At 35.3% G+C, this 21,355-nt stretch overlaps 1 protein-coding gene across 5 annotated transcripts in view; it reads left to right on the top strand.

The window, feature by feature from the left end:
• Pask (PAS kinase) overlaps nucleotides 1-21,355 on the top strand; it is a 61,490-nt gene that overhangs the window by 18,903 nt on the left and 21,232 nt on the right. For all 5 annotated transcript variants that reach the window (XM_067101407.1, XM_067101406.1, XM_067101408.1 and 2 more), the window contains exons 6-21: nucleotides 7,176-7,409; nucleotides 9,955-10,083; nucleotides 10,599-10,751; nucleotides 11,114-11,245; nucleotides 12,051-12,167; nucleotides 13,227-13,364; nucleotides 13,487-13,572; nucleotides 14,854-14,995; nucleotides 15,146-15,247; nucleotides 15,780-15,942; nucleotides 16,372-16,532; nucleotides 16,946-17,113; nucleotides 18,622-18,750; nucleotides 19,209-19,331; nucleotides 19,660-19,800; nucleotides 19,928-20,127. In XM_067101407.1, the coding sequence (XP_066957508.1) occupies nucleotides 7,176-7,409; nucleotides 9,955-10,083; nucleotides 10,599-10,751; nucleotides 11,114-11,245; nucleotides 12,051-12,167; nucleotides 13,227-13,364; nucleotides 13,487-13,572; nucleotides 14,854-14,995; nucleotides 15,146-15,247; nucleotides 15,780-15,942; nucleotides 16,372-16,532; nucleotides 16,946-17,113; nucleotides 18,622-18,750; nucleotides 19,209-19,331; nucleotides 19,660-19,800; nucleotides 19,928-20,127 (2,318 nt within the window). The remainder of the gene's footprint in view (nucleotides 1-7,175; nucleotides 7,410-9,954; nucleotides 10,084-10,598; nucleotides 10,752-11,113; nucleotides 11,246-12,050; nucleotides 12,168-13,226; nucleotides 13,365-13,486; nucleotides 13,573-14,853; nucleotides 14,996-15,145; nucleotides 15,248-15,779; nucleotides 15,943-16,371; nucleotides 16,533-16,945; nucleotides 17,114-18,621; nucleotides 18,751-19,208; nucleotides 19,332-19,659; nucleotides 19,801-19,927; nucleotides 20,128-21,355) is intronic.

Raw genomic sequence — 21,355 nt, 5'->3', positions numbered from 1 at the left:
TTACAGAATTATGGATACATTCACCGTGCCTGGTGGCTACTTCTTGTGCTTGTGACTTCGAGACAAAGCATATTAATGCAATTGAATATGTTTAGAGTGAGCCACAATTTTTTCCAGTAAGAGCAACAATTTTTCCAGACTCTTGTTCAGTATGTTTGGTGACCTGCAAAAAAGGAAGTATCAGCTCAGCTTACAAATTTTCACCAAACTACCCTTCATCCAGTACTAAAATATAAAACAGGAAGGGCTACTTCTTTGTAAACAATAAAGAATATACAGTACCTTAAAGTTCATGACACTTTTTGAAAAAATATTTTGCTGGAGAAGACGAGGTACAGAGGACTGGAAATAACAGTTGACAACCTGGCAAACTCACAAAACATAAGGTAGCTGTTGGTTGAGTACTTGAGAATCAAGGGATTGCAGATGTTGCTGATCATGCTCAGTTGTGAAGAAAAACTGAGTGTGGGATATTTGGGTCCGTGAATAAGGTATTTATGGGACTGAAGCTGTGATGGAGCATTGTTTTGTGGTTATATTGTGTATTTAACACTACATATTTGTTGTGGAATGCTCAAACAGATCATTAATTTTCTTTCCATGCAAAAATAAATGAAAAAGTTCATAATCATATAAAAGAGCCAGTCCCAAGTTCAGTGGCATGAAAGTATATCCATGGATTTCTGCTGTTTCCAGTGCTGAAAAAATGTACCATTTACTTCTTGTTATTATGCATCAAATCATTGACAACTTTACTCAGACACAAGGGAAAAGCATTCCAGGTTTTACTTTTATTGAAACACCTCTGGTGCTCCCTGTCAGCCTTGTCAGAGAGCACCAGAGGAGAATAAAGTTATTACTAGTTATAGACAATCACATTTGTAGACACATGGGGATTGCCTGAAGGATCTGTGATTTAATGCAAAGTGATAATTAAAGTTTTACTGCCTAGTGGGAAGAAACCAAAAGGATTGATGGAAAATAAATGCAAATAGCAGTGTTGTTGGTGGAGGGATCAGTGTTAGGAACCATTGTCATCAGAAATTTCCTGACAGCAACAGTCTTCGAGTCAAACATTATTTTATGAAAAAGGTTTTATTTTGTTGTTTGGACATTGGTTAAGTAAAACTAATAATAATGATGCTCATATGAAGCTTTAGATTTTTTAATGTTAGATTCTCATTAACTTGTGATTTCACCTTTATGTATGTGTGTATGTGATGGATATATAATTTTTTCTTTGTATGTATAGATTTTGTGTACTTGTTTCAGGTATTTTCTATAGCTTGCCCACACAGAATTTTCATGAAAGTTTTGTTTCGCTCCAAGAAATAAATGGATTGATGGTTACTTTTTAAAATATTGCTCTGTAAATGTGGATTATCACTTTTGATGTGCTGGCTGTATCTTAGAAATCTGCAATGCAACTTTGGATTTACTGTAAGGATGCTTCTGTAGGCAGGTTCATGAATGTATGTTTATATACATAGGTTCATGAATGTATTTTAGCAGTTTTTGCTAATGAACATGGTAGAAATATTCTGGGGTGCTTTATAAAGCAGGTAAAAATTCTATGGCTGTAACATTCAATTTGGACTGATTAATGATAAGACGCTTATTTAGTCAAGAATGCCTCGTTTTACCTCCTGTTTTAGCTTTGCAGAGTTTAAATACTTAATTGCTTAACAGTTTCTTTTATACTTCATTGCTGTACACTTCTGAACCTGGAGTCCAATTAAGGTATGACAATAGGGAAACTCCCTTGATATTTGCAGTTATTTCATCCCTTTTTTTCACATTCTGTTTGCTGTCCACTCCGACTCCCCCTGCGATTGCTCCAGTTGCCATGTGTGTCTTAGAAGAGTATTACCCGAGTGCATTTATTTTGAGTTAGCGAAGTAAAATTATTGAGGCTTCTGACTGATGTTTACTACAAGCTTGGTGTGTATAGCTACGTCCACATCCTGATCTGTTTTTACATGTAGCTACGTTTACATCAAATAATAGTCTTGATATTTTTTCTGAATCTTGCTTATTAGCTTTTATCTTTTGATTTCAGATTGATTTACAGTAGTGAGGATGTGATTTTTGATTAGAAAATAGGGTTTTGCCATGTGAGCGTATTGCGTGTTACAGCTTATTCTGTGATCCAGTCTTGAAAACCTTTTTTTGTCATGTCATGCTCATGTTAAGCAGTCAGTGGAAATGCTTGTTGTAATCCTTTTATATCTGTACTAGATTTGTGGAGAAAATGCTTTTTTTTTTTACTTAACTGACTTAATTCGTTATGAATTTTATTTAAATAGTTTAAGGGAAACATATTTTCTATAGGTGTAACAAAAAGTTAAGTTTAAGGGTTGAAATAATTGCCTAAGGTCTATGAACTTTGACATCAAGAGTGTAATGTTTTTTAGAAACAGCTAAGAATTGTATTTCTGGTAAATGAACTGTCCTCGGGACCACATTAGTGCTTTCCTAATTATTATTGGCTTTAGACTTGCTTACTAAAGAAACAAACCAGCATTTTATGCCATAATTATGAAAGACCCATTCATCATAAAATAGCTTTGAACCGTGATGTAACCAGTTGCACAAAGGTAACAGTTCCAATTAGAGCTTCTTTTCAGTTCTCTGCGTTCTAATGTCCACCTTCCTTGAGTGTGACTGTCCTGTCTTTCCCCCCAGGATTTTTCTCTTTGTCTAGCCACCAGCTTGTTGCTATGAGCAGCACTCCCTGTTGTGTCATTGTCGGTGACCTTGCTACCTGCTTGTGACCGCAAGTGGCACTCCGTTGTGCTGTAGCTGGTGTTCTTTTCAGTGGTTTTTCTTGCCCATATGCTTATTTAATATGCTTGGAATATTTTGCGAGTTATTCTACCACAGCTTCCCTTGTGCAGACAACTTATGCTCTTACCTTGAGTAATTCTACTTGTTTTTATTTATTTCAATGTAACGAAAGTGTCAAGATTTTTTTTCTCATTTGCTTTGTTTTTCCATTCAAGCATTGCTTGGTGTGTTTTGCACAGCATTTCTGAGTCTTTTATCATATGCTTCAGCACCTCAGTCTTGTAGGATGTTGGAAGCTGTTAATTCATGGGCTTTTACTGTCTTTGTGATTTTGTCAATGTATTTGTGTTGCCAAGGTCAGGCAACCTTTTTTGCTCTTAGAAGGATCCCTTGGCTTTCCCTTTGGAAGGCTTTTATCCACGGCCACGAGTGTCATTGTGAATGTTTTGGGATGTTTCACCTATTCTTGCCCGTTCAGGACTTTTGTTCCTTTGCCAGTGGACTTCACTGCAGCATGAATAGTGCTTGTCTTTTTACGTTTGGGATGCCAGAGTGACAGTGACAGATCTATCCACAGGTCCTTTGCTTTCTGATGGTTCATTGCTGCTGTTAAGTTTGGCTTTACACTGCTGCTGAAGCTGACTTGGTTTTGGCAGTCTTGGTGCTTCCTTCCTGCGCCTGTGATGTTGCTACTGTGGTGGCTTTGGCCTCGTGCTTGCATGAAATTTGCTTGTTTCCATAGCCTTGATAGGGATCTCAGAGGAAACCTTGTGAAAACCTGTGGGTCCACTGAAATGGTGCATTGTTTTTTGAGTTTTTGTTTGAAATCTCCAATAATTGACATATTGGCTTGGACCTCTGCCTTCTGACTGTTGATGGGGATGAGGTCCTCTAACTCTGTGTCCTCCAGCAAAGTGCTTGTAAGCTACTCTGACAGGTGCTCTGATGTATATGGTTGTTTGTGGCTCTGGCCTTGGTTTGTGGCAAGTGTGGGAACTCATTTTGTAGTTAACCTGTTTCAAGTCATCCAGGGAAGTTCCTCTCAGCTTTCTCTCCTTCACTAGTTTTGGAGTCTGCTAGTAGACCTTGCTCCTTCAGAGGGTCAGCTTGGGGGTTGGCCAATGCTATGTTTTCGCAGCAAAGTTGGCTCTTCTGGTCCTACATGGCCACATAGGACTGCCTTCACCTTATGTTCATTCTCTTCATGGATGCTTTGGTCCCTTCATGATGGGGTAGTGGGATGTTTGGTGTGAGGTATGATGCTCAATGACCTTTTTGTACCCTTCATGGGTAGTTGTCCTTTGGTGCTGTCGGATCTGCTGTGTTAGGGATATCAACCATCAGCATTCTTTGAGATCCTGGCTATCTTCTAAGCTCTTTTCTTAGTAATCTTGCCCTGGCATTGCTCCAGATGCAGTCCTCCATAGTTCCTCAGCAGTCTTGTGCTTTTCTTATGGCAGCACAGTTATGCCTCTGATTTGTGTGTCTTGATTTGCATTTCAAGGGAATCTGTGGGTAGTCTCCCATCAGGTCTTCTGTCAAAAGTGGTTGTGGATGGGGCCAGCTATTCCTCATGCCACTCCAGATAGCTGCCTGTCTTTGAGGGTTTAGGAGAAAAGAAGATTTGTCATTGTGGTGTCTTGGGTTCTGGAGGTCCTCTGCTTTGGCTGTTTCCTTTTTTTTTTTTTTGACACAAGTTCTCCTTTATCTATTTGGCAGTTCCTGTGAAGTGGCAGTTCCTTAGAGGGAATTTACATCCGTGCTGTGAAGTGTACCATTAAGGAGTTTTATTGAATCATCAGTGTTCTTCTGCTGGCTCGTTATCATTCTGGGAATGTCAGGAGGATGGGGCCAGATCATTAGCTTCTGCCAGCCCAATGGTTTTTTGTATGTGTATCTATTTGGAAACTGGTAGCTGCATAGGCATTAGTTGACCAGGTCCTTTCTTCAGTTGTTCTGCATCCCTTTTCACTGTTTTCCAGGATGTGTCTTTGCTTTGTTTGGTGGGTCCTTTGTTCCTTTGCCCAAATTTGGCTTTGATTTGTGTGTGGCCCTTGGGTTTTCTTTGGCAATCTGGTTCCAGTGGTGTCCTGGGTGCTTCATCTAGGATACTGGTTTCTTTGAGGACAGTTTATTTTGTTGCATATGAGTTCCACATTTTGCTTTTTAGCACTTGGATGCATCTCACACTGTTATAGGTTATTTAGGGTTGAATGCCTGGGTGTGATTGCTTTAAGAGGTTGATGTTAATTATGATACAAATTGCTAAATGGTGTACATTATGTTTTCACTATACTGTAGTTGATTAAACTGCTACCCTAAATGGTGTACATTATGTTTTCACTATACTGTAGTTGATTAAACTGCTACCCATAGTCATAGGAAGAGCTCTCTTTCTCTCCTTTCCTCCCTAATCTTCACGGCATAGAAAGTAATTCTGTGTAAGAGATTCATCTTTTAAAATAAATTCTTGAGCAGCGGTTGGTTTAGTGTTGGTATTAGTAAGGGCTGTGATATAGATTGAGCTTTGAAAGATGTAAGGTGGCATGGGCATGCTTTAGGAAGAAAATAGCAATTAGCTGGAGAAGTGGTAAATATGGAAACTGAATGATCTTGACCATTGGGTAGTTTCAGAAAAGTCAGTGAAACAGGCAATGACAAGTACGTTGGGTCATGGTAGCTTAACTCTATTGCCAGCGACTTTCCACTGTATTTGTCTTAAGTTCTGTTCTTGACCTATGAATTACTGTTTCTTTGAGTTACGGAGAGGGAGGTTTGTTGGGAGATCATAGATTTACCTGGTGGATGCCTGTCATATGTTTGCATTCCTGGTATCAGGAGTTGTGGGTGAGTGCAAGGCCTTGGCAACTGCCTTGTTTTCTCTTGTGTTCAGTTTGCAGCACATTATCTGTAGGTGTCATGCACATAGTGCTTGGTCTTGTGCAGCTGTCAGCATGACTTCAGCTCCTCCTTGAGCTATCCCCCCGTCAGCCGTTGCCAACTGCCACTCAAGCTAATTCTTGAGCCTGTGTGTGGTACAGGCCGTGCATTGATGTTCTCACATCTCTTTCCTGTATCTTATATTTGTCAGCATTGTCATTCACAAAGATAAGTTTCTCATTCCAAGATGTTATCAGGCACTCATCTGCACTACTCTTAAGGTAATTTTTGAATGTTCTTTTCTAGATGTTGATGCAGTCCTCATTTGCACTCTTCTTTCACCTCATCTTCTTGGCAAGTAGAGCCTTGTCACAATTGCTCTTAGATGTTGTGCCGTATTGATGGTCATTAGTTTCTTGTTTTTACTCCATGTTTTCTAGGTTTTCATTTGTACATTGTACTAGTCCTTTGCTCTTTCTTACTACAGTATTTATTATTAAAGAGGACTGCCTAAGATGGGTATGTACTTTTGCATACTTTTCATTCTGTTAATTTTCATTTTTTCTTCCATGGGGATTGAGAAACATGCGTGTGGAAGAAAGGAAACTTGGAAGAATTGAAAAAGTATTTCAAATGCCGCTTTTATTATATTCTCCATTAATGAAATTTACAATAAAAAATATTATTATTGTTTTTGTGTATCTTTAAAAAATTCAGTGCATTTTTAAGTATTAAAAGCAGATGACAGCAAATTTGAATGCCTTTAAATCGATTTACAGAAACTATTCATGAAGATTATGAATTTACAGAAACTATTCATGAAGATTATGACCAGGACACGGTATAAGTGTTCAAAGGACTTAAGATTGGTTGGAGTGAAGTGCAGTAGAACCACTTGAATAGCTGATTCATGTATGCCATTCTGTTTGGTGGCATGAACAGCGAGGGTCACACGATTGCTCAAGATAACTTTGGACACGTATTCTCTCTTATTCTCTCTTTCACATGTTTCAGATAATGGTTTTATGGCATTTCCACTCTTGTTAATCTTTCTTCATTAAAGTTAGACCTAGTAGTAAATTGAGGAAGACTAGGATGGTTGTGGTTTCTCTTAGTTCTTCATGTCGTGTTGCTGCTACTTGCTTGTGAGAAGGTATTGTTTGGCAATTTGATTTTCTTCCACCAGCCTTGGTTAACTCTAGCATGGCTAGTTACTTGTTGTCTTTGGAGGCATGCTGTCTATATACTCTGGTGAAGTAGTGTTTATAGAATTACACCTGTAATGCCCCTTTCAAGAGTTCATTGTAAGTTTACCTTTATCGTTCAAGATTTATTGCAAAAAAAAAAAGAGCATGTTTGGATATTATCATTTACACTTATGGAATTAGGAGCTATATCAAAATTTTGTACTGTTTTAACTTCTATTTTTTTCCGCAGGTACATAATTGGTTTAAAGCTTAGTCCTTCTGTGTTGTTGTTGCTATAAATATTTCTATATTGTGTTGCAGATCCTGACAGCAAATGATATGTCTTCCCTTCTCCTTGGTCACCCAGAAGATAAACTCTGTGGCAAAATGAAACTGACGGATTTCGTTACCCATCCAAGAACGCACGAGGTCCTAAGCTCCCTCTCAAATTTGTCTCCCACATCAGAAACAGACAGTTCAGATTGCTCCCTGCATACCTTGCCTGACCCTGACATACTAGAAAACCAAGGGATGGTTCTCTTCAGTGGTAAAGTTGTAAGTGTTTACTTTAGAGGTACAGTGCTTATATAATATTTTTAATAAGTTTTCTTTCTGCTAAACAGGTTGGTTTTTGCCAGTCATTAACTTGTAACTGACATAATACCTGGTCAAAGACAATAGAACTGAAGCTGCAAGCTGATTTAAAGATTTAAGTAGCGAAGTTGAGTACACACCCCCCTAGAGTTTGAGACAGAGAAGCGAAGCCGGACCTTTTGCAAGTGACATAGGGGCTTCCACCAGGTGGAAATATAGTCTTACTTAATGTCAAGTTAACCCTTTAACGCCGAAGCCCTATTTACAAAAACGTCTCCCGTATGCCGGCGGCTTTCAGTGAGTTAGCGCCGAAGCGGAAAAAAGTTTTTTTCAAAAAATCACAGCACTCTTAGTTTTTAAGATTAAGAGTTCATTTTTGGCTCATTTTTTTTGTCATTGCCTGAAGTTTAGTATGCAACCATCAGAAATGAAAAAATATCATTATCATATATAAATATTGGAATATATGACAGCAAAAAAAAAACTCGTATATAATTGTATACAAATCGCGCTGTAAGCAAAACGGTTAAAGCTAATGAGTTAATTTTTTTAGTTGTATTGTACACTAAATTGCGATGATTTTGGTATATAACAAATTTTAAAATGATCAAAGCAACACAGAGAAAATATTATCACAAAATGATGCATGAATTAAACGCCATGGACGTAAAAAATGTTTTTTTCAAAAATTCACCATAAATCGAAATATTGTGCTAGAGACTTCCCGTTTGTTGAAAAATGAAGCTAATTGATTGAATATTACTAGACTGTAAGTGTTTTAGCTTACAATTGCAGTTTTCGACCATTTCGGTCGAGTTAAAGTTGACCGAAAGTCGAATTTTTTCTATTTATCGTGATTTATATGAAAATATTTCAAAACTGATAAAAGCTACAACCATGAGCTATTTTCTGTTGTATTCTACATTAAATTGCGCACATTTTCATGTATAAAAGTTTATGTAATGACTAATGTAAAACGATGCAAACATTACGACAACATGACGAAAGAATTTCTGAGATGTTCGGCAGAGTTATCGCGCGCAGACGTAAGGAAAAATTTTTTTTTTTTTCAGAAATTCACCATAAATCAAAATATTGTGCTAGAGACTTCCAGTTTGTTGCAAAATGAAGGTACATGATTGAATATTACTAGAATGTAAGAGTTTTAGCTTATAATTGTGTTTTTGACCATTTCGGTCTAGTTAAAGTTGACCGAAAGTTGAAATTTTGGCAGTTATCGTGATTTATGTGAAAATATTTCAAAACTGATAAAAGCTACAACCATGAGTTATTTTCTGTTGTATTCTACATGAAATTGCGCACATTTCCATATATAAAACTTTATGTAACGACTAATATAAAACAGTGCAAACATTACGACAACTTGACAAAAGAATTTCTGACGCGGACGTAAGGGAAAAGTTTTTTCAAAAATTCACCATAAATCGAAATATTGTGCTAGAGACTTCCAATTGGTTGCAAAATGAAGGTAAATGATTTAATATTACTAGAATGTAAGAGTTTTAGCTCACAATTGCGATTTTTGACCATTTCGGTCAAGTCAAAGTTGACCGAAGGTTGAAATTTTGGCAGTTATCGTGGTTTATATGAAAATATTTCCAAACTGATAAAAGCTACAACTATGGGTTGTATTTTGTTGTATTGTACATGAAATTGCGCATTTTTCATATATAAAACTTTATGTAACGGCTAATATAGAACAGTGCAAAAATTACGACAAAATGACGAAAAGAATTTATGAAATTTTTGGCTGAGTTACCGCCGTGCGTAGAAAAAAAAAAGTTTTTTCAAAAATTCACCATAAATCGAAATATTGTGCTAGAGACTTCCAATTTGTTGCAAAATGAAGGTACATGATTGAATATTACTAGAATGTAAGAGTTTTAGCTTACAATTGCGTTTTTCGACCATTTTGGTCGAGTCAAAGTTGACCAAAGATGGAAATTTTTTGTAGTCGACGTACGGTACGTCCACTTGGCACCCAACAGACAATTTTAGTCGACGTATGATACGTCCAGTAGGCGTTTAAGGGTTAATGTTCTACTTGCCTTAAGTGGTAATTCATGTCTTGATACTCATCGTTTCACCAGGCATAATGATGCTAGCATAAATAACAGTTTGTATCACTTGGATTAGCATATTTTGAGTGCAAAGTGGAGACAGCATTTAGTCAAGTAAAAGGCTAATTTTGTTTTCTTTATGTAGATGTAAGTTGTGACTCGTACTTTAGTCCTTTTTAAGTATCAGTTTAAAAATTCCTGTTGGATTCAAGAATAATCCTGTTTATACAAGTGTTATATAGGGGTTTTGTTTTTTCAACACTGTATACTAATGAAGTTACAGAAAGTACTTGGCGGCTTTTGGTTGTTAATTTTGAATGAACTGCAAAAAGGAAACAGTAAGTCTTTCAATAAATTTACTTATAGGTTAGGTATTAGTAAAGAAATTTTCTGTGCCTACTAAATGTTTTGCTTAATATCTACAGGTCAATGTCAATACTTGTGACAGTGGTAGTCTACCTTGCTCCCTCTGGGTTAAAGGTCTTCAGCAGGAAGCAGAAGAAGAACAGAGATGGATTGCAGTCCTTGAACCTGTTGACATCACTGTGGCTAAGGTTAGGTTCTTTTTTCCCATATAAAGGATACTGTTACTAAGGTCATTGTGAGTGACTAGTTGTTTTCTTTTACACCAATCTTTACAAGTCAAGAATTTGAGATCCTTTGCCCTTTGATTTGCTAAGGACTTTATCTATTTTATGTTGTATTTTAAGCAGATGGCAGCATGCATATTGATAAAATGCAGTGAAATTTGAGCCTTTTTTTTTTTTTTGCAAGACTCATTGCAGAATTAGAGCATATATGACACTGCTGTACATTCATCTCATGGTGTGAAAATGCCTTAGGTTTTTGACATAGTATTAAGATAGAAGAAAAATGAAGTTAGTTTTAAGGCTTTTGTAGAAAGGTACAGAATGTGGTTAAGTGAAAACAACTACAGATGACTAATGTTGGTATATTAGTCACTGAATGAAAACTTTCCCCATTTTTCTTCTCCAATTATTTTTTGTATGAAGCTCACCTCTAGTATTATGTGACAGTGCAATGATCCTAAAATGTACAATGTTTTCAGGCATCTGTTGATGAAACTGGAAGAATTCTAAAGCACGATCCATCATTTAACTCCCTGTTTGGTTATGCAGAAAATAGTGAACTGAATAAACTGAATATCAGAGACCTCATTCCAGCTATAAAAGTACCTGACATGTCCAAAGAAATACCAAAGGTATGGTAGCCGTTTGAAAGTATAGTACTCTAGTAGCGTACACTGTGTTTCTTAAAAAGCTCTGGATTGTATTTAAGACACTTTTATTATTGTTTTCAAAAGATTTGGTTTGGTTGAACCTCCTAAATTTATATAAAAGTAAATAGCAGATGATTACAGATAAGTTGACAAATAAATTTCAGAGAAAGTTAAAAAGTTTTAATTAAAGAAATTTAATTCTTTGGGTGATTTGTAATTTGCTATTATCCCAAATTTGATAGGAAGTAAACAGTCTTATTAATGAATTTTAATTCATTGTGTAATTGTAATTTGCCATTGCCCCATTGGTTGATAGGAAAAAAATCTATTTTTTCTTATTACAGAATATTGAGAAGCAACACTGCACAGGACAAACTGTAGACTGTGCAACATTTCCTCTATGTGCTCACTTCACGGTGGATCCATCCCAGTTTGACCAAGGGATTAAGAAAACTGTTTTTGACATAGAATTATGGGTGAGGGTCCTGTTGCGAGAATTCTTTGTATCTTAGAAACCTTCATTTAATGGAAACATGAATGAGTTATGTGCATGTTTAACTTGTGAGCAACAGGCTGAATTGCTGAAGAATTGAAAATTGTTAGAAAACTCTAGTATTCATAACATTTATAAATTTAATGATTGATATTCATATTTTATTTTGCTAAGGAAAAATAGCTTAATATTATATTCTTTATTCCAAGTACTGTATATGCTGATACAAACCATAATGTATGAAAGTTAAGAGGGGTAAGATTGCTTAAGCACAGTGTGAAAGGTGTTGTGTGCAGGATTTTGTAACTTAAAATTGGGAATTTCTTAAAAATTGTGAAACATGTTTTCTTTTTTCCAAAGATGAAAATTACTTTTTGTATGGAACCATTACTGCTTTAATTATTTATCTTATTGAAATAAGTAAAATTCTAAACATTTGTTACACATATCTAGTTGTTTTGCTAAAGCTGGTGCATACATAATTACATATAATTTGCACCATTATTGCTCTAATTATTTATCCTGTTGTAATATTGCAAAATTTTGATATTTGTTAAACATACAAAGCTGGTGCGCAAATATTAGCAGTTTAGGTCACGCAAGGAATATTTTTATTGTTCAAGCAATGTAAAGAAAAGTAAGAGCACAAAATATAATGATAAATTTTCAGAATCTTTGATATTAAGGATTTCAGTGAAGGGAAATAGTGTTTTTTATACTAGCACAGTTTGATGTTTGTGGGTATATTGCTGACTGGATCTTGTTGATTTTTCGCATCTCTTTTGTAGGTGTTTTCCAATATTAGTGGCCTAGTGGTTCTTGATGGTGCTGGTAGAATCAGGGACTACAACCACAACTTCACAAGACTGCTGTTTGGTTATGGAAAGAAAGAGCTTCAGGGTGCGGTAAGTAGTGCTGGATGTAAAATGTCATGAAGACTGATAGTAACATATTTGCATCTGTGTTGTCATCATCAAAAAGGATTGTAGTTTAAGCAGACCAGTCACATGGAATTAGACCCATGAGGGCGGCTCAAAACATTATTTTTTTAAGAAATGTGAATTGGGGCTTGAAAAAGTTGAAGGGATTACATAGAACCTTCTGTAATTTGTTGGGTAATGCATACTTTTAACCTTTTTCCCCTTGCTCTCTTCCCTTGAATCTTTTGGATGTCTGCAACATATTTCTGTTCCATTTTTTCCCTTCAGTCCTCAGCGGCATTATATCCTACCTTTCCTTTGACTATTCATTCATTCCATTTGGTCTTTTCCCAACTTACTGTCTTGCATGAACACCTTGCACCAAATTTCAGATCTCATTTAAAAGCAAGCCCTTTCGGTGAGCCCTTTGAGGTTTTGGACATGTAACTCAAAGGTCTTGTTAAAGTGCATTATGATTTGCTATAGAAAGCCATTAATCGTTAATAGCTTTATCCTTTGTGAAATGGATCTAGGTGCACCAACTCGGCATGAAAGCAAAAACTCGATTGCTTATGCCATCCAGCTCCATTGGACTGAAATGTAGTTCTGTACTAATTATTTTTTCTGAGAGTCTTGGTAGCACTGAGACAATTCCAGGGTTCCCAGCACTGAAACAGTAATATTGCGGTTCTTGTGACTTACCAATCATAGTTTGCAATTTTCTGCATTTAGATTTTTTTTGAATTGGGCTGTTTGGGTTAATTTCTCTTGGAATAAGGTATTTAGGAATTGTAGAGAAATGTTTTATAAAAAAAAAATTGCTCTTAAATAATACCTATCTTTGTTTTAAGAGTTAAACATTATTCATCCATATAAGATTGTTGGAGCTTTACTTTGGTTTGGTGAAAGTGCTTAAAATTAATAAAAATAAAATTATTCCAGTCTCGCTCAGCCAGGCAAGCATGGCTGTTGTAACTCTAAATAACAATACTGTTATTGTTTCTCGTTTATCACTTTATCTCTTAATGCCCTTTTCTTTTTCAGGCTATCACTCACTTGATTCCAACCTTCTTTGATGATGTTGCTTCTATTCACAAGATGAACAGTCCTTCCTTTGGATCAGATCACTCAGATTCTGCCATCAGTGATAGTGAAAATGACAGTCAGAAAGAGAACAGCAAGGTATGTATCAGATGGAGCAATTGAGTAAAAAAAGGAAATGTTTGTATTTAACATGCATTTTAAGTGTGTATGTTCAAATTCTAACATCAAGTAAAGTGGTAACAATCAATTTTTTTCCACAGTCGTCAGCTGGAATAACGGAACTCTCATCTGGAACAGAGCTCTCATCAGCAGTTAAAGGAAATTGTGCTTTCATAGCCACTGACAGGTAAATATAAATACAGTATTTTGAGTTCATGTTATCTTTTATTTATGTATACAGTATCCTTGATAAAATGGTTCCTTTAATCCAACTTCCTTGCTAAAATAGGTAATCTTACTCCAACTTCCTTGCTAAAGTGGCTACTCTAACCCCTCTTCTTAAAATGTATCCAGCCCTCTCTTTGCTTCTACAAATAGAATTGTTCCCCATGTATGAAGGTAATTGGTTCAAGTCCCCTGTAAATTGAAAATTTCATATATGTAATAATAATCTCTAAATATTTAACATGTATATTTTTAGAATGGAGTACTGTAATTTAAAACAGATCATTATTGATCAAAATAGAACAGTGCAAAACAGTTTTGCACTGTATTGTAATAAAAGTATGTACAGTGCACAGTGGTCTTGAAGTACAAAATATCTGTGTCCCAAACAACTAGCACTTGATAGCGTACCAGTGTCCTCTTTAAGTAGATTGACTTGATGTATGTGTTATTGTTAGACTCAAGAGAGCATGGCTCAGAAAAGGGTTACTTGTTAACTGGTTACAAGATTAATTTTTAAATATACTGTTTTCACATGTGCAGAGATATTCATTAAGATTTTCAGTACAAAACTCCTTAGGGAATGTAGTGTGATTGAAAACCTTAGAGGCAAGTGTTTGGGAATATTTCAAGGCCAAACTTAGGTAGGTATTGTACGTAGGAAAACAAGAATGAGTTGTAAAAAGTTTCATTTCCTTTTCTCTGTCATGAATGGTTAGTAATGTTTAAGACTTTGCTGTTCATTTAATTTATAAATGTTATAAGTAAAGGCAGTCCCTGGTCATCAGCGTGAGGTTCCGTTCCCGACCGCGTGACAGTAACAAAAATTGCCAATAACCGAAAATCAGCAATAATTGCGCTAATTCACGGTTATTGGTGCTGATAACTGTGGATCGGCACCACTGTTAAGTGGGGATTGGCGCATGTCGGCGCCAAAATTCCAGTTATCGTCGCTAGACAAGCGTCGTAAAACCGGATCACCGATAACCAGGGACTGCTTGTACTTTTAAATACTGAGTCATATTAGTGACTTGTGAGATTTACCCAAAATATTCATTCTTACTGAGAGTTGAAAACTGAAAGAAGGTATTACAGAAGGTGGAAAGATAGGTGAGAGAAAGATCAAAAGTAATGCTACAAAGGGTCTTTGGTACTGCTTAAAGTATATTACTCGAGGCATATTGTAAGTAATAGTTCCCATATTGGTTGGTTAGTCTGTAATCTTCAATTTTTTTTTTTTCAGTAATCAAGATTCATTTTTTAGTTCTTCCATGAACCCTTCCAGTAACTGTTCTAGTGTCAACCAAACAGAGGGTTCTCATCATAGCGGCAAAGCTATGAGGGATATCACAAATTCCATGAACGTCCTTAACATAAGTCAGCAGGTTTGTGAAGTTATTGTAGTTATATAAGTTGGTCGTGTTGAATATATGAGATTCTTCAAAAGCTAGTGTGTTTTATTTGTTAGCTGTCTTGATTTCATTGTCCTCTCAGTTGTGTGGGTTACCTTTATCTTAATGCTTTCTGTGTTACAGAACTCACCTAGGCAGTCTAATATATCAAATATTCAGACCAGTCCGAGTAAGACAAAACTGAAGCAAAATCAGATTACAACTCCGGTGACGGGTCTTCCCAAGGTATTGTTATATTTGTTTTTTGTTACATATGGTTTATTGAGCCTTTCTTTTACTGAATAAAGCTGTTGAGGCTTCATAACAACAACTTAGTTAGTTTCTTCAACATTTGTGTTAGTTGATGTGTAGCTGATTAATCAGGCTTATGATGTACAACAATTGAAGATTTTTTACATTTTTGTACACAGACTTTAAGACACTGAAAAATTTTTTTCAGCAAGACATTAGAATTGTATACAAGCTTACTTAACATAAAGTAGAAAAAGTATGGTTAATTGATAGCCCATAAGAATATTACAGAATTCCAAGCTATTTGTTAATTGTTGATTGAATTCCAGGGAATTACTTTCTTCATAACCTTATTTTTTCCGTGAATCACACACCATTATCTTATCCTCATGTTGCAGCAATGAGAGAGAGTAGATATTTTTCATAATGAGTGGCTTAATTGCATGCATTAACCTTATAGGCAATAAATTCTTAGACTCTTGTTGTCTAATTACACACACAACTATAATAATTGTATATATTTCAGTTACAAAGCGAGGCAAGCAGAGATATTTCTGAATGTGTGTCCTCAAGTGATATGGTCACCTCGACTCCTGCTTTGCATCGGAACAATACTGAAGAGGATCTAAGTGCGATAGAGGAAGGAAGCTTCTTTGGGATTGGAAAGCACAAAGATGGCTCTGATCTTGGTAAGATTTTTTTTATTTGTTACCTTACGTCAGATTTGTGAAGTTTTTAACAGATTAGGTGTTATTTTGCCATATCAGGAGGTAACCTGGTTGATAGATAAATGGTATCAGTGTCGACTGGGACCTTTGTAATTGAATATAATTCTTTTCAAGTTGGATGTACTTACTATACAGCTGGGTAAGGTTCGTTCATTGCCATATTTTAGTAATGTTCTTTTGTAGACCAAAAGAATCACAAGCAGTTAAAAATACTGTTAGTGGCTAAGAAACATTGTACTGTACATGCTGTAAGATGAAACCATTTTGGTTTTGCAGTACTTTGCATAGCTTTCACCAGTATTCACCATTTGGTAGTACTTTTTAGAAGCACTTTGTTGGTGGTAAAATACAGTTATATATTCTATATTTATTCTGTGGTTTTCTTTTCAGTTATTATCTACCAGATTCGACAGGTGGAACTCAATGGGAGTCCTCATTATTGTGTTTGGATATTGAGAGATCCAGAGGAACCTGCAGAGGGCCTTAGATCAAATGTCAACTTTACACTAGCTTCTACTTTCAGTGAAAATGTTGAATATTCCCTTGGTCAAGTAAGATCACTTTTTTGTTTTTAAACTGTTGCTAAAATTATTTTAATTTTATATGGGTTTGAAATCACCTTTTTATCATATTGCATTAGTATATAGGAAAGTGTAGCAGACTTAGATTAATTCATTTTTAGTTCATTATATGTCTAGGTCATTCTGTTCTTTCACTCTTATGCAACTTTCTCCTGTGTTTAATTTTTCTTCCCTGTTTTTCATTTAAATATTAAGTAAATTCTTAGCAACATGTAGTGGCATTATCTTGAGAAATGTTAAATTGCACATGCAGTTGTTAGCATTTGAATCACACAACCAAAAGCCTTGGCTACAGTTAAAGCAAGAGATGTGGTTATTTGGGTGTTTGATTGTAGTGTAGTATTTCGTAGCAGATCTTCATTCGTTTTACAACAAACTTTCAGACTATCAAAGTTAAAGCACAACGGGAGAACCACACCAAAGAGGATGCTGGAGACACATCCTCAGATGAGGAGAATGACAATAGCCAGACAAGTACAGATGGAAGTTCTGGGGCAGAATATTCGCTCAACCACTCACGGCGAGGGAACCGTGAGGCATCCACAACCAGTGTAAGTAATTGATTTTTTTGTGGTGTTCACAGGAATGTTAATAAGACAGTGTTTTATTATTATGGTGTGTTTGACAGTAAAATTCTGTTTATCAAGAATAAAACTATCCAAAACTCCCAAACAACTGGAATCAGGATGAATGAAAATAAAAAATTCTAGTAACACTGTTCAATACTTTAAAGTGGACCTCAACCTATCCATTCCAAATTTCACCATATGGCATGCTACATGTCTACCCAGAGAGAGAGAGAGACACTGTAGTGTTGTGAATTGATTTTTCCCAACTATCAAATACGAAGGAGTGGAAATGTGTTCTCTTTTGAAAGCTAAGTTTCTAATTGGTGAGAGGTGTCACAAATTGTCTGAAAAATAGTCCTAGTATGTGTTTCAAATTATTCGCAATATAGAAACTGTGCTTGCCATATTTTCTGAGGGTGCCTTTATTTATTGTTCCTGTATTGCAGGAGAAAGCTGTAACTTTGATACAATACAGAGGCTGGGGAAAATGTAAATGACCACTAATAGCTGTATTTTGTACATATAGTGAAATGAATTAAACAATAATTATATTAAAGTGAAAAACAGTCTGCAGTGGTATGTGTACATTATCAGTACCAGATGTAAAGCTTAAGAATGCCAAATCTAAGCATGCAGGATAATATTTATCTTATGAATAATATTTCTAAACTTGAATGTGCAACACTGCCCAATGTTGGTGAAATGCAAATAAGGTTAAACTGAGCAGTTGGAAATTAGTTAAGTATTGTTTTAAATTGATCCCTGTTCTGATTATTAGTGATTTATGTAATCACTAATAAATAGTAAAAATTGTCATCAACAGTTATCCCTATGAGGTGAAATTTCCAAATTGCAGTCTTAAACTTGAATTGAGTACAGTATATGTAATCACCAACAAATTTTAATTTTTTGTTTTGGTTAGTGATTGATGACTGATGTCCATGATTTGAATATATGTAATGTATCATAAGATAGTTAAAAATTCTGTGCATGTACTGAGTAATTTTTTTTACTTCACTTTCCCTCAAGAGGATACTTAATGTATTATAGGCAATGCCACTCCAACCTACTAAGGTGTAAACTACACTAACCTACTGAGGCCTGTGATGACTTGGTGAAATGTTTAATATCCTACATGAATTATAAAGAGTTGATTGAACTAAAGATGTAAGTTATTAGGTTTTATAAACCACTGTATTTACCTCATCCTACAATGTGGTAGTTATAAAATTCCATGGCAGCCTGAGCAGATAGGTATACTTTAAGGCCTTCCATTAGGCTACTAGGATCATTTCAATTAAACAGAATTACTTGTTGTTTAGAACCTCCATATCCTAATAGGGTCTTACGTTTATTTGCTGATGTCAGTTAGTAAAATGAAGTATGTATTATTAAATATATTTCCTGTAGTGATTTCAGTTCATATATTGGATGTGTATTTTTGGCAACCTTGTTAATTGTGAAATTAAGTTTTTGCCTTTCCTTAACAGGGACCTGACGAATCTGAAGAAAAGTTGTTAGCCGGCAGTTTTAGTGATCACTATACAGTTCTGAGACAGATTGGAAAGGGAGCTTTTGGGTGTGTTAAGATGAGCTATCGAAACACTGACGGACTTCTGGTACGTGGAAAAATTTCTCACAGTTTATTATTTGAACTTTGTTTTATAAAATCTTACTACTCTTTTTGAAAGCTCAGAAAATTTCAAGCTTTACTGTTTCCCAATCCTTCATTAATCAGGCTAGAACAGCAGTCTCTTAATCTGACCTTAAAAGGTGTAATTATGGGAAACGTTCATACATGAAATGGCCAGTCCTCTGTGATTGTAAAATGTTGATTATCTGATCTAGTTGAACTTGTCGTCATCATTCATCAACTTTTCGATCAAATTTACTTTACTTTTTTCCAGGGTAAAATTGAGTTCTCTCCACTGTATTTTGTCTTTTATATTATCTGTCTGGATTTATATGAGATCTTGATCATCATCAATGCTCTTTCTTCATGAGTTGATAAGTTTATATGAAAAATTTAGTTTTACTTTGTGAAAACCTCAATATCCTTGGTATTGTTATTTTTCAGGTAGTGACAAAATTCATAAAGAAGAACAAAGTGTATCAGGAGAGTTGGGTTAATGATGTCTTGCTTCGTAAGAAAGTGCCTCTTGAAGTGTCTCTCTTAATGACGCTAGATCATCCGAATATAGTAAGTGTACTGTGTTATATTTTCATAGTTTTATAACTGCTGTGCTTTGAGTTTTTGTTGTTAAAGTGTCAGTATGTTTTGTACTCATAAAATTGGTGTTAAAATTTGTTAAGATTAGGGGGTCATTTTCATGCAGTGACATGCCAAAATGTAATGTTATATTAATTTTTGACTATTAGTTCAGTTTTACCATCAGGGTGATAAACTGATTTTCAGATACTTGAAGACCAGACCAACTTACTTTATTTCTTATTTTTGTATTCCTTGAAGAATCACCTTTGTGACATTGATGCCTATTTCTAAATGATTTTTGTTTTGAAATTTTCAGGTCTCTGTGTTGGATTTATTTGAAAATGAAGACTATTTCCAACTGGTTATGGAAAAATGGGGTGCCGGAATGGACCTCTTCGAGTTCATCGATCGTAATCCTATACTAGATGAACCTCTTGCCTCTTACATATTTAGACAGGTACTTTGCAGAGTAAATGTGATGACAGTGATTGAATCTGGGCATTCAGTTTAATGAAATATGATAAATGTTTTTGTTCGTATGGATTATTTTATTAGCATTTTTAATAATGTTTATGCACTTGCAGATTGTGTCTGCCCTGTCGTACCTTCATTCCTTGAACATCATTCACCGTGATGTAAAAGACGAAAATGTTATTCTCGATAACCGGTTTCATGTAAAGCTGATTGACTTTGGCTCATCGGCCTTCACAAAACCAGGAAAAATGTTCTCCCAGTTTGCTGGAACAGTTGAATATTGTAGTCCTGAGGTGCTTAAAGGGAACAAGTACGTCCTCTCCTGTGCCATTTTCTCTACTGTTATACTGACATATATTTTAATTGATTAGCTGTAATCTTACTTGAAGAGGACTCTTAGTTTCTGTTCTTAGTGAATACTTCAATTTTCAACCTTAACATCACTAATAAAAAATTTCAATTTTAAACTCAACATTGTCAGATTATGTCTAGCACTATTCATTTTCATCTTATCCCGTATTGTAGCAAAAGTCTTTTTTTATGCTAATCATTTAGCAAAACACTGCAAAACTTAATTTTTTTCGTTGTTGGTCATGTTTACAGAGGATATTATTAACAGAGAATATCTATCGTAAATTTTTCCTAGGGGAGCAGATTTTGGTATGGATGTGGATTTATTAATTTTTAAAAATATTCGTAGTAGTCCACAGAGGCCACGGCTAACTTTCTGTAATGTTGGCAGTATTAAAAGATATTTGGCCTCGAGCTGCACTACTTTCTTTTTTCATGTAAAATCCATTCTCTGTGATCTCCTCCCACCTAAAAAGTTGTCCAACTTTTTCAAGTTTATTGTGCTCTAGTTTTCCAGTCTCATTTAAAAAACAAACTCTTTCAGTCAAGAAATATGACTCAGTATTCTTGTTAAACTTAATAATAATAGTTCTAAGTAAATCATAAGAGATCTTAAAACCCTCTTGTAGGAGAAAATTAGGACATCTGCTATTTGAATGTCTGTTTATTTGAATTATCAGTGTATGATTATAAGTTTAATATTGCTGGGCTAAGGTTGCTTTCCTCTTCATATATAATGACTGATTAAGGAAGGCAAAGTTGATAAGAAGGAAAAAATAAACATATGTGATGTGATGTAAAGTAATTAAGTTGAAAAATTTGTAAACTTGCTTGCTGGATCTGAATCATCTGGAATCATACAAGGAATACTGTGAACCTCCGTCTTGTTTGAAGAATTCTTTGAGATTAATTCCTAGAATTAATTCCTAGAATAGGCAAGCATATTGAGCACTTAATGTTAGAAGTAAGGAACACCTAAAATTTATGTTTACAGAGCCAAACCAAAATAAATATTGATGATTCATTGGATGTGGAAGCTCTTAGCATCTTCTGTAAACTAGCCATAATTCTACATTATTTTTGGTATATTTTATGTATTTTGTACAGTAGTTTAACCAATACTTGAGTCAGTTGTGAACCAATTGAGGCAGTCCAAAAGAAGTGATGCCTGGAAATCAGAGCAAAGA

This window comes from Macrobrachium rosenbergii, chromosome 57 (assembly GCF_040412425.1).
Source record: "Macrobrachium rosenbergii isolate ZJJX-2024 chromosome 57, ASM4041242v1, whole genome shotgun sequence".
Classification (NCBI taxonomy): Eukaryota; Metazoa; Arthropoda; class Malacostraca; order Decapoda; family Palaemonidae; genus Macrobrachium; species Macrobrachium rosenbergii.
Note: the sequence above shows the minus strand (reverse complement) of the source record. Positions and strands in the feature narration are given on the sequence as shown.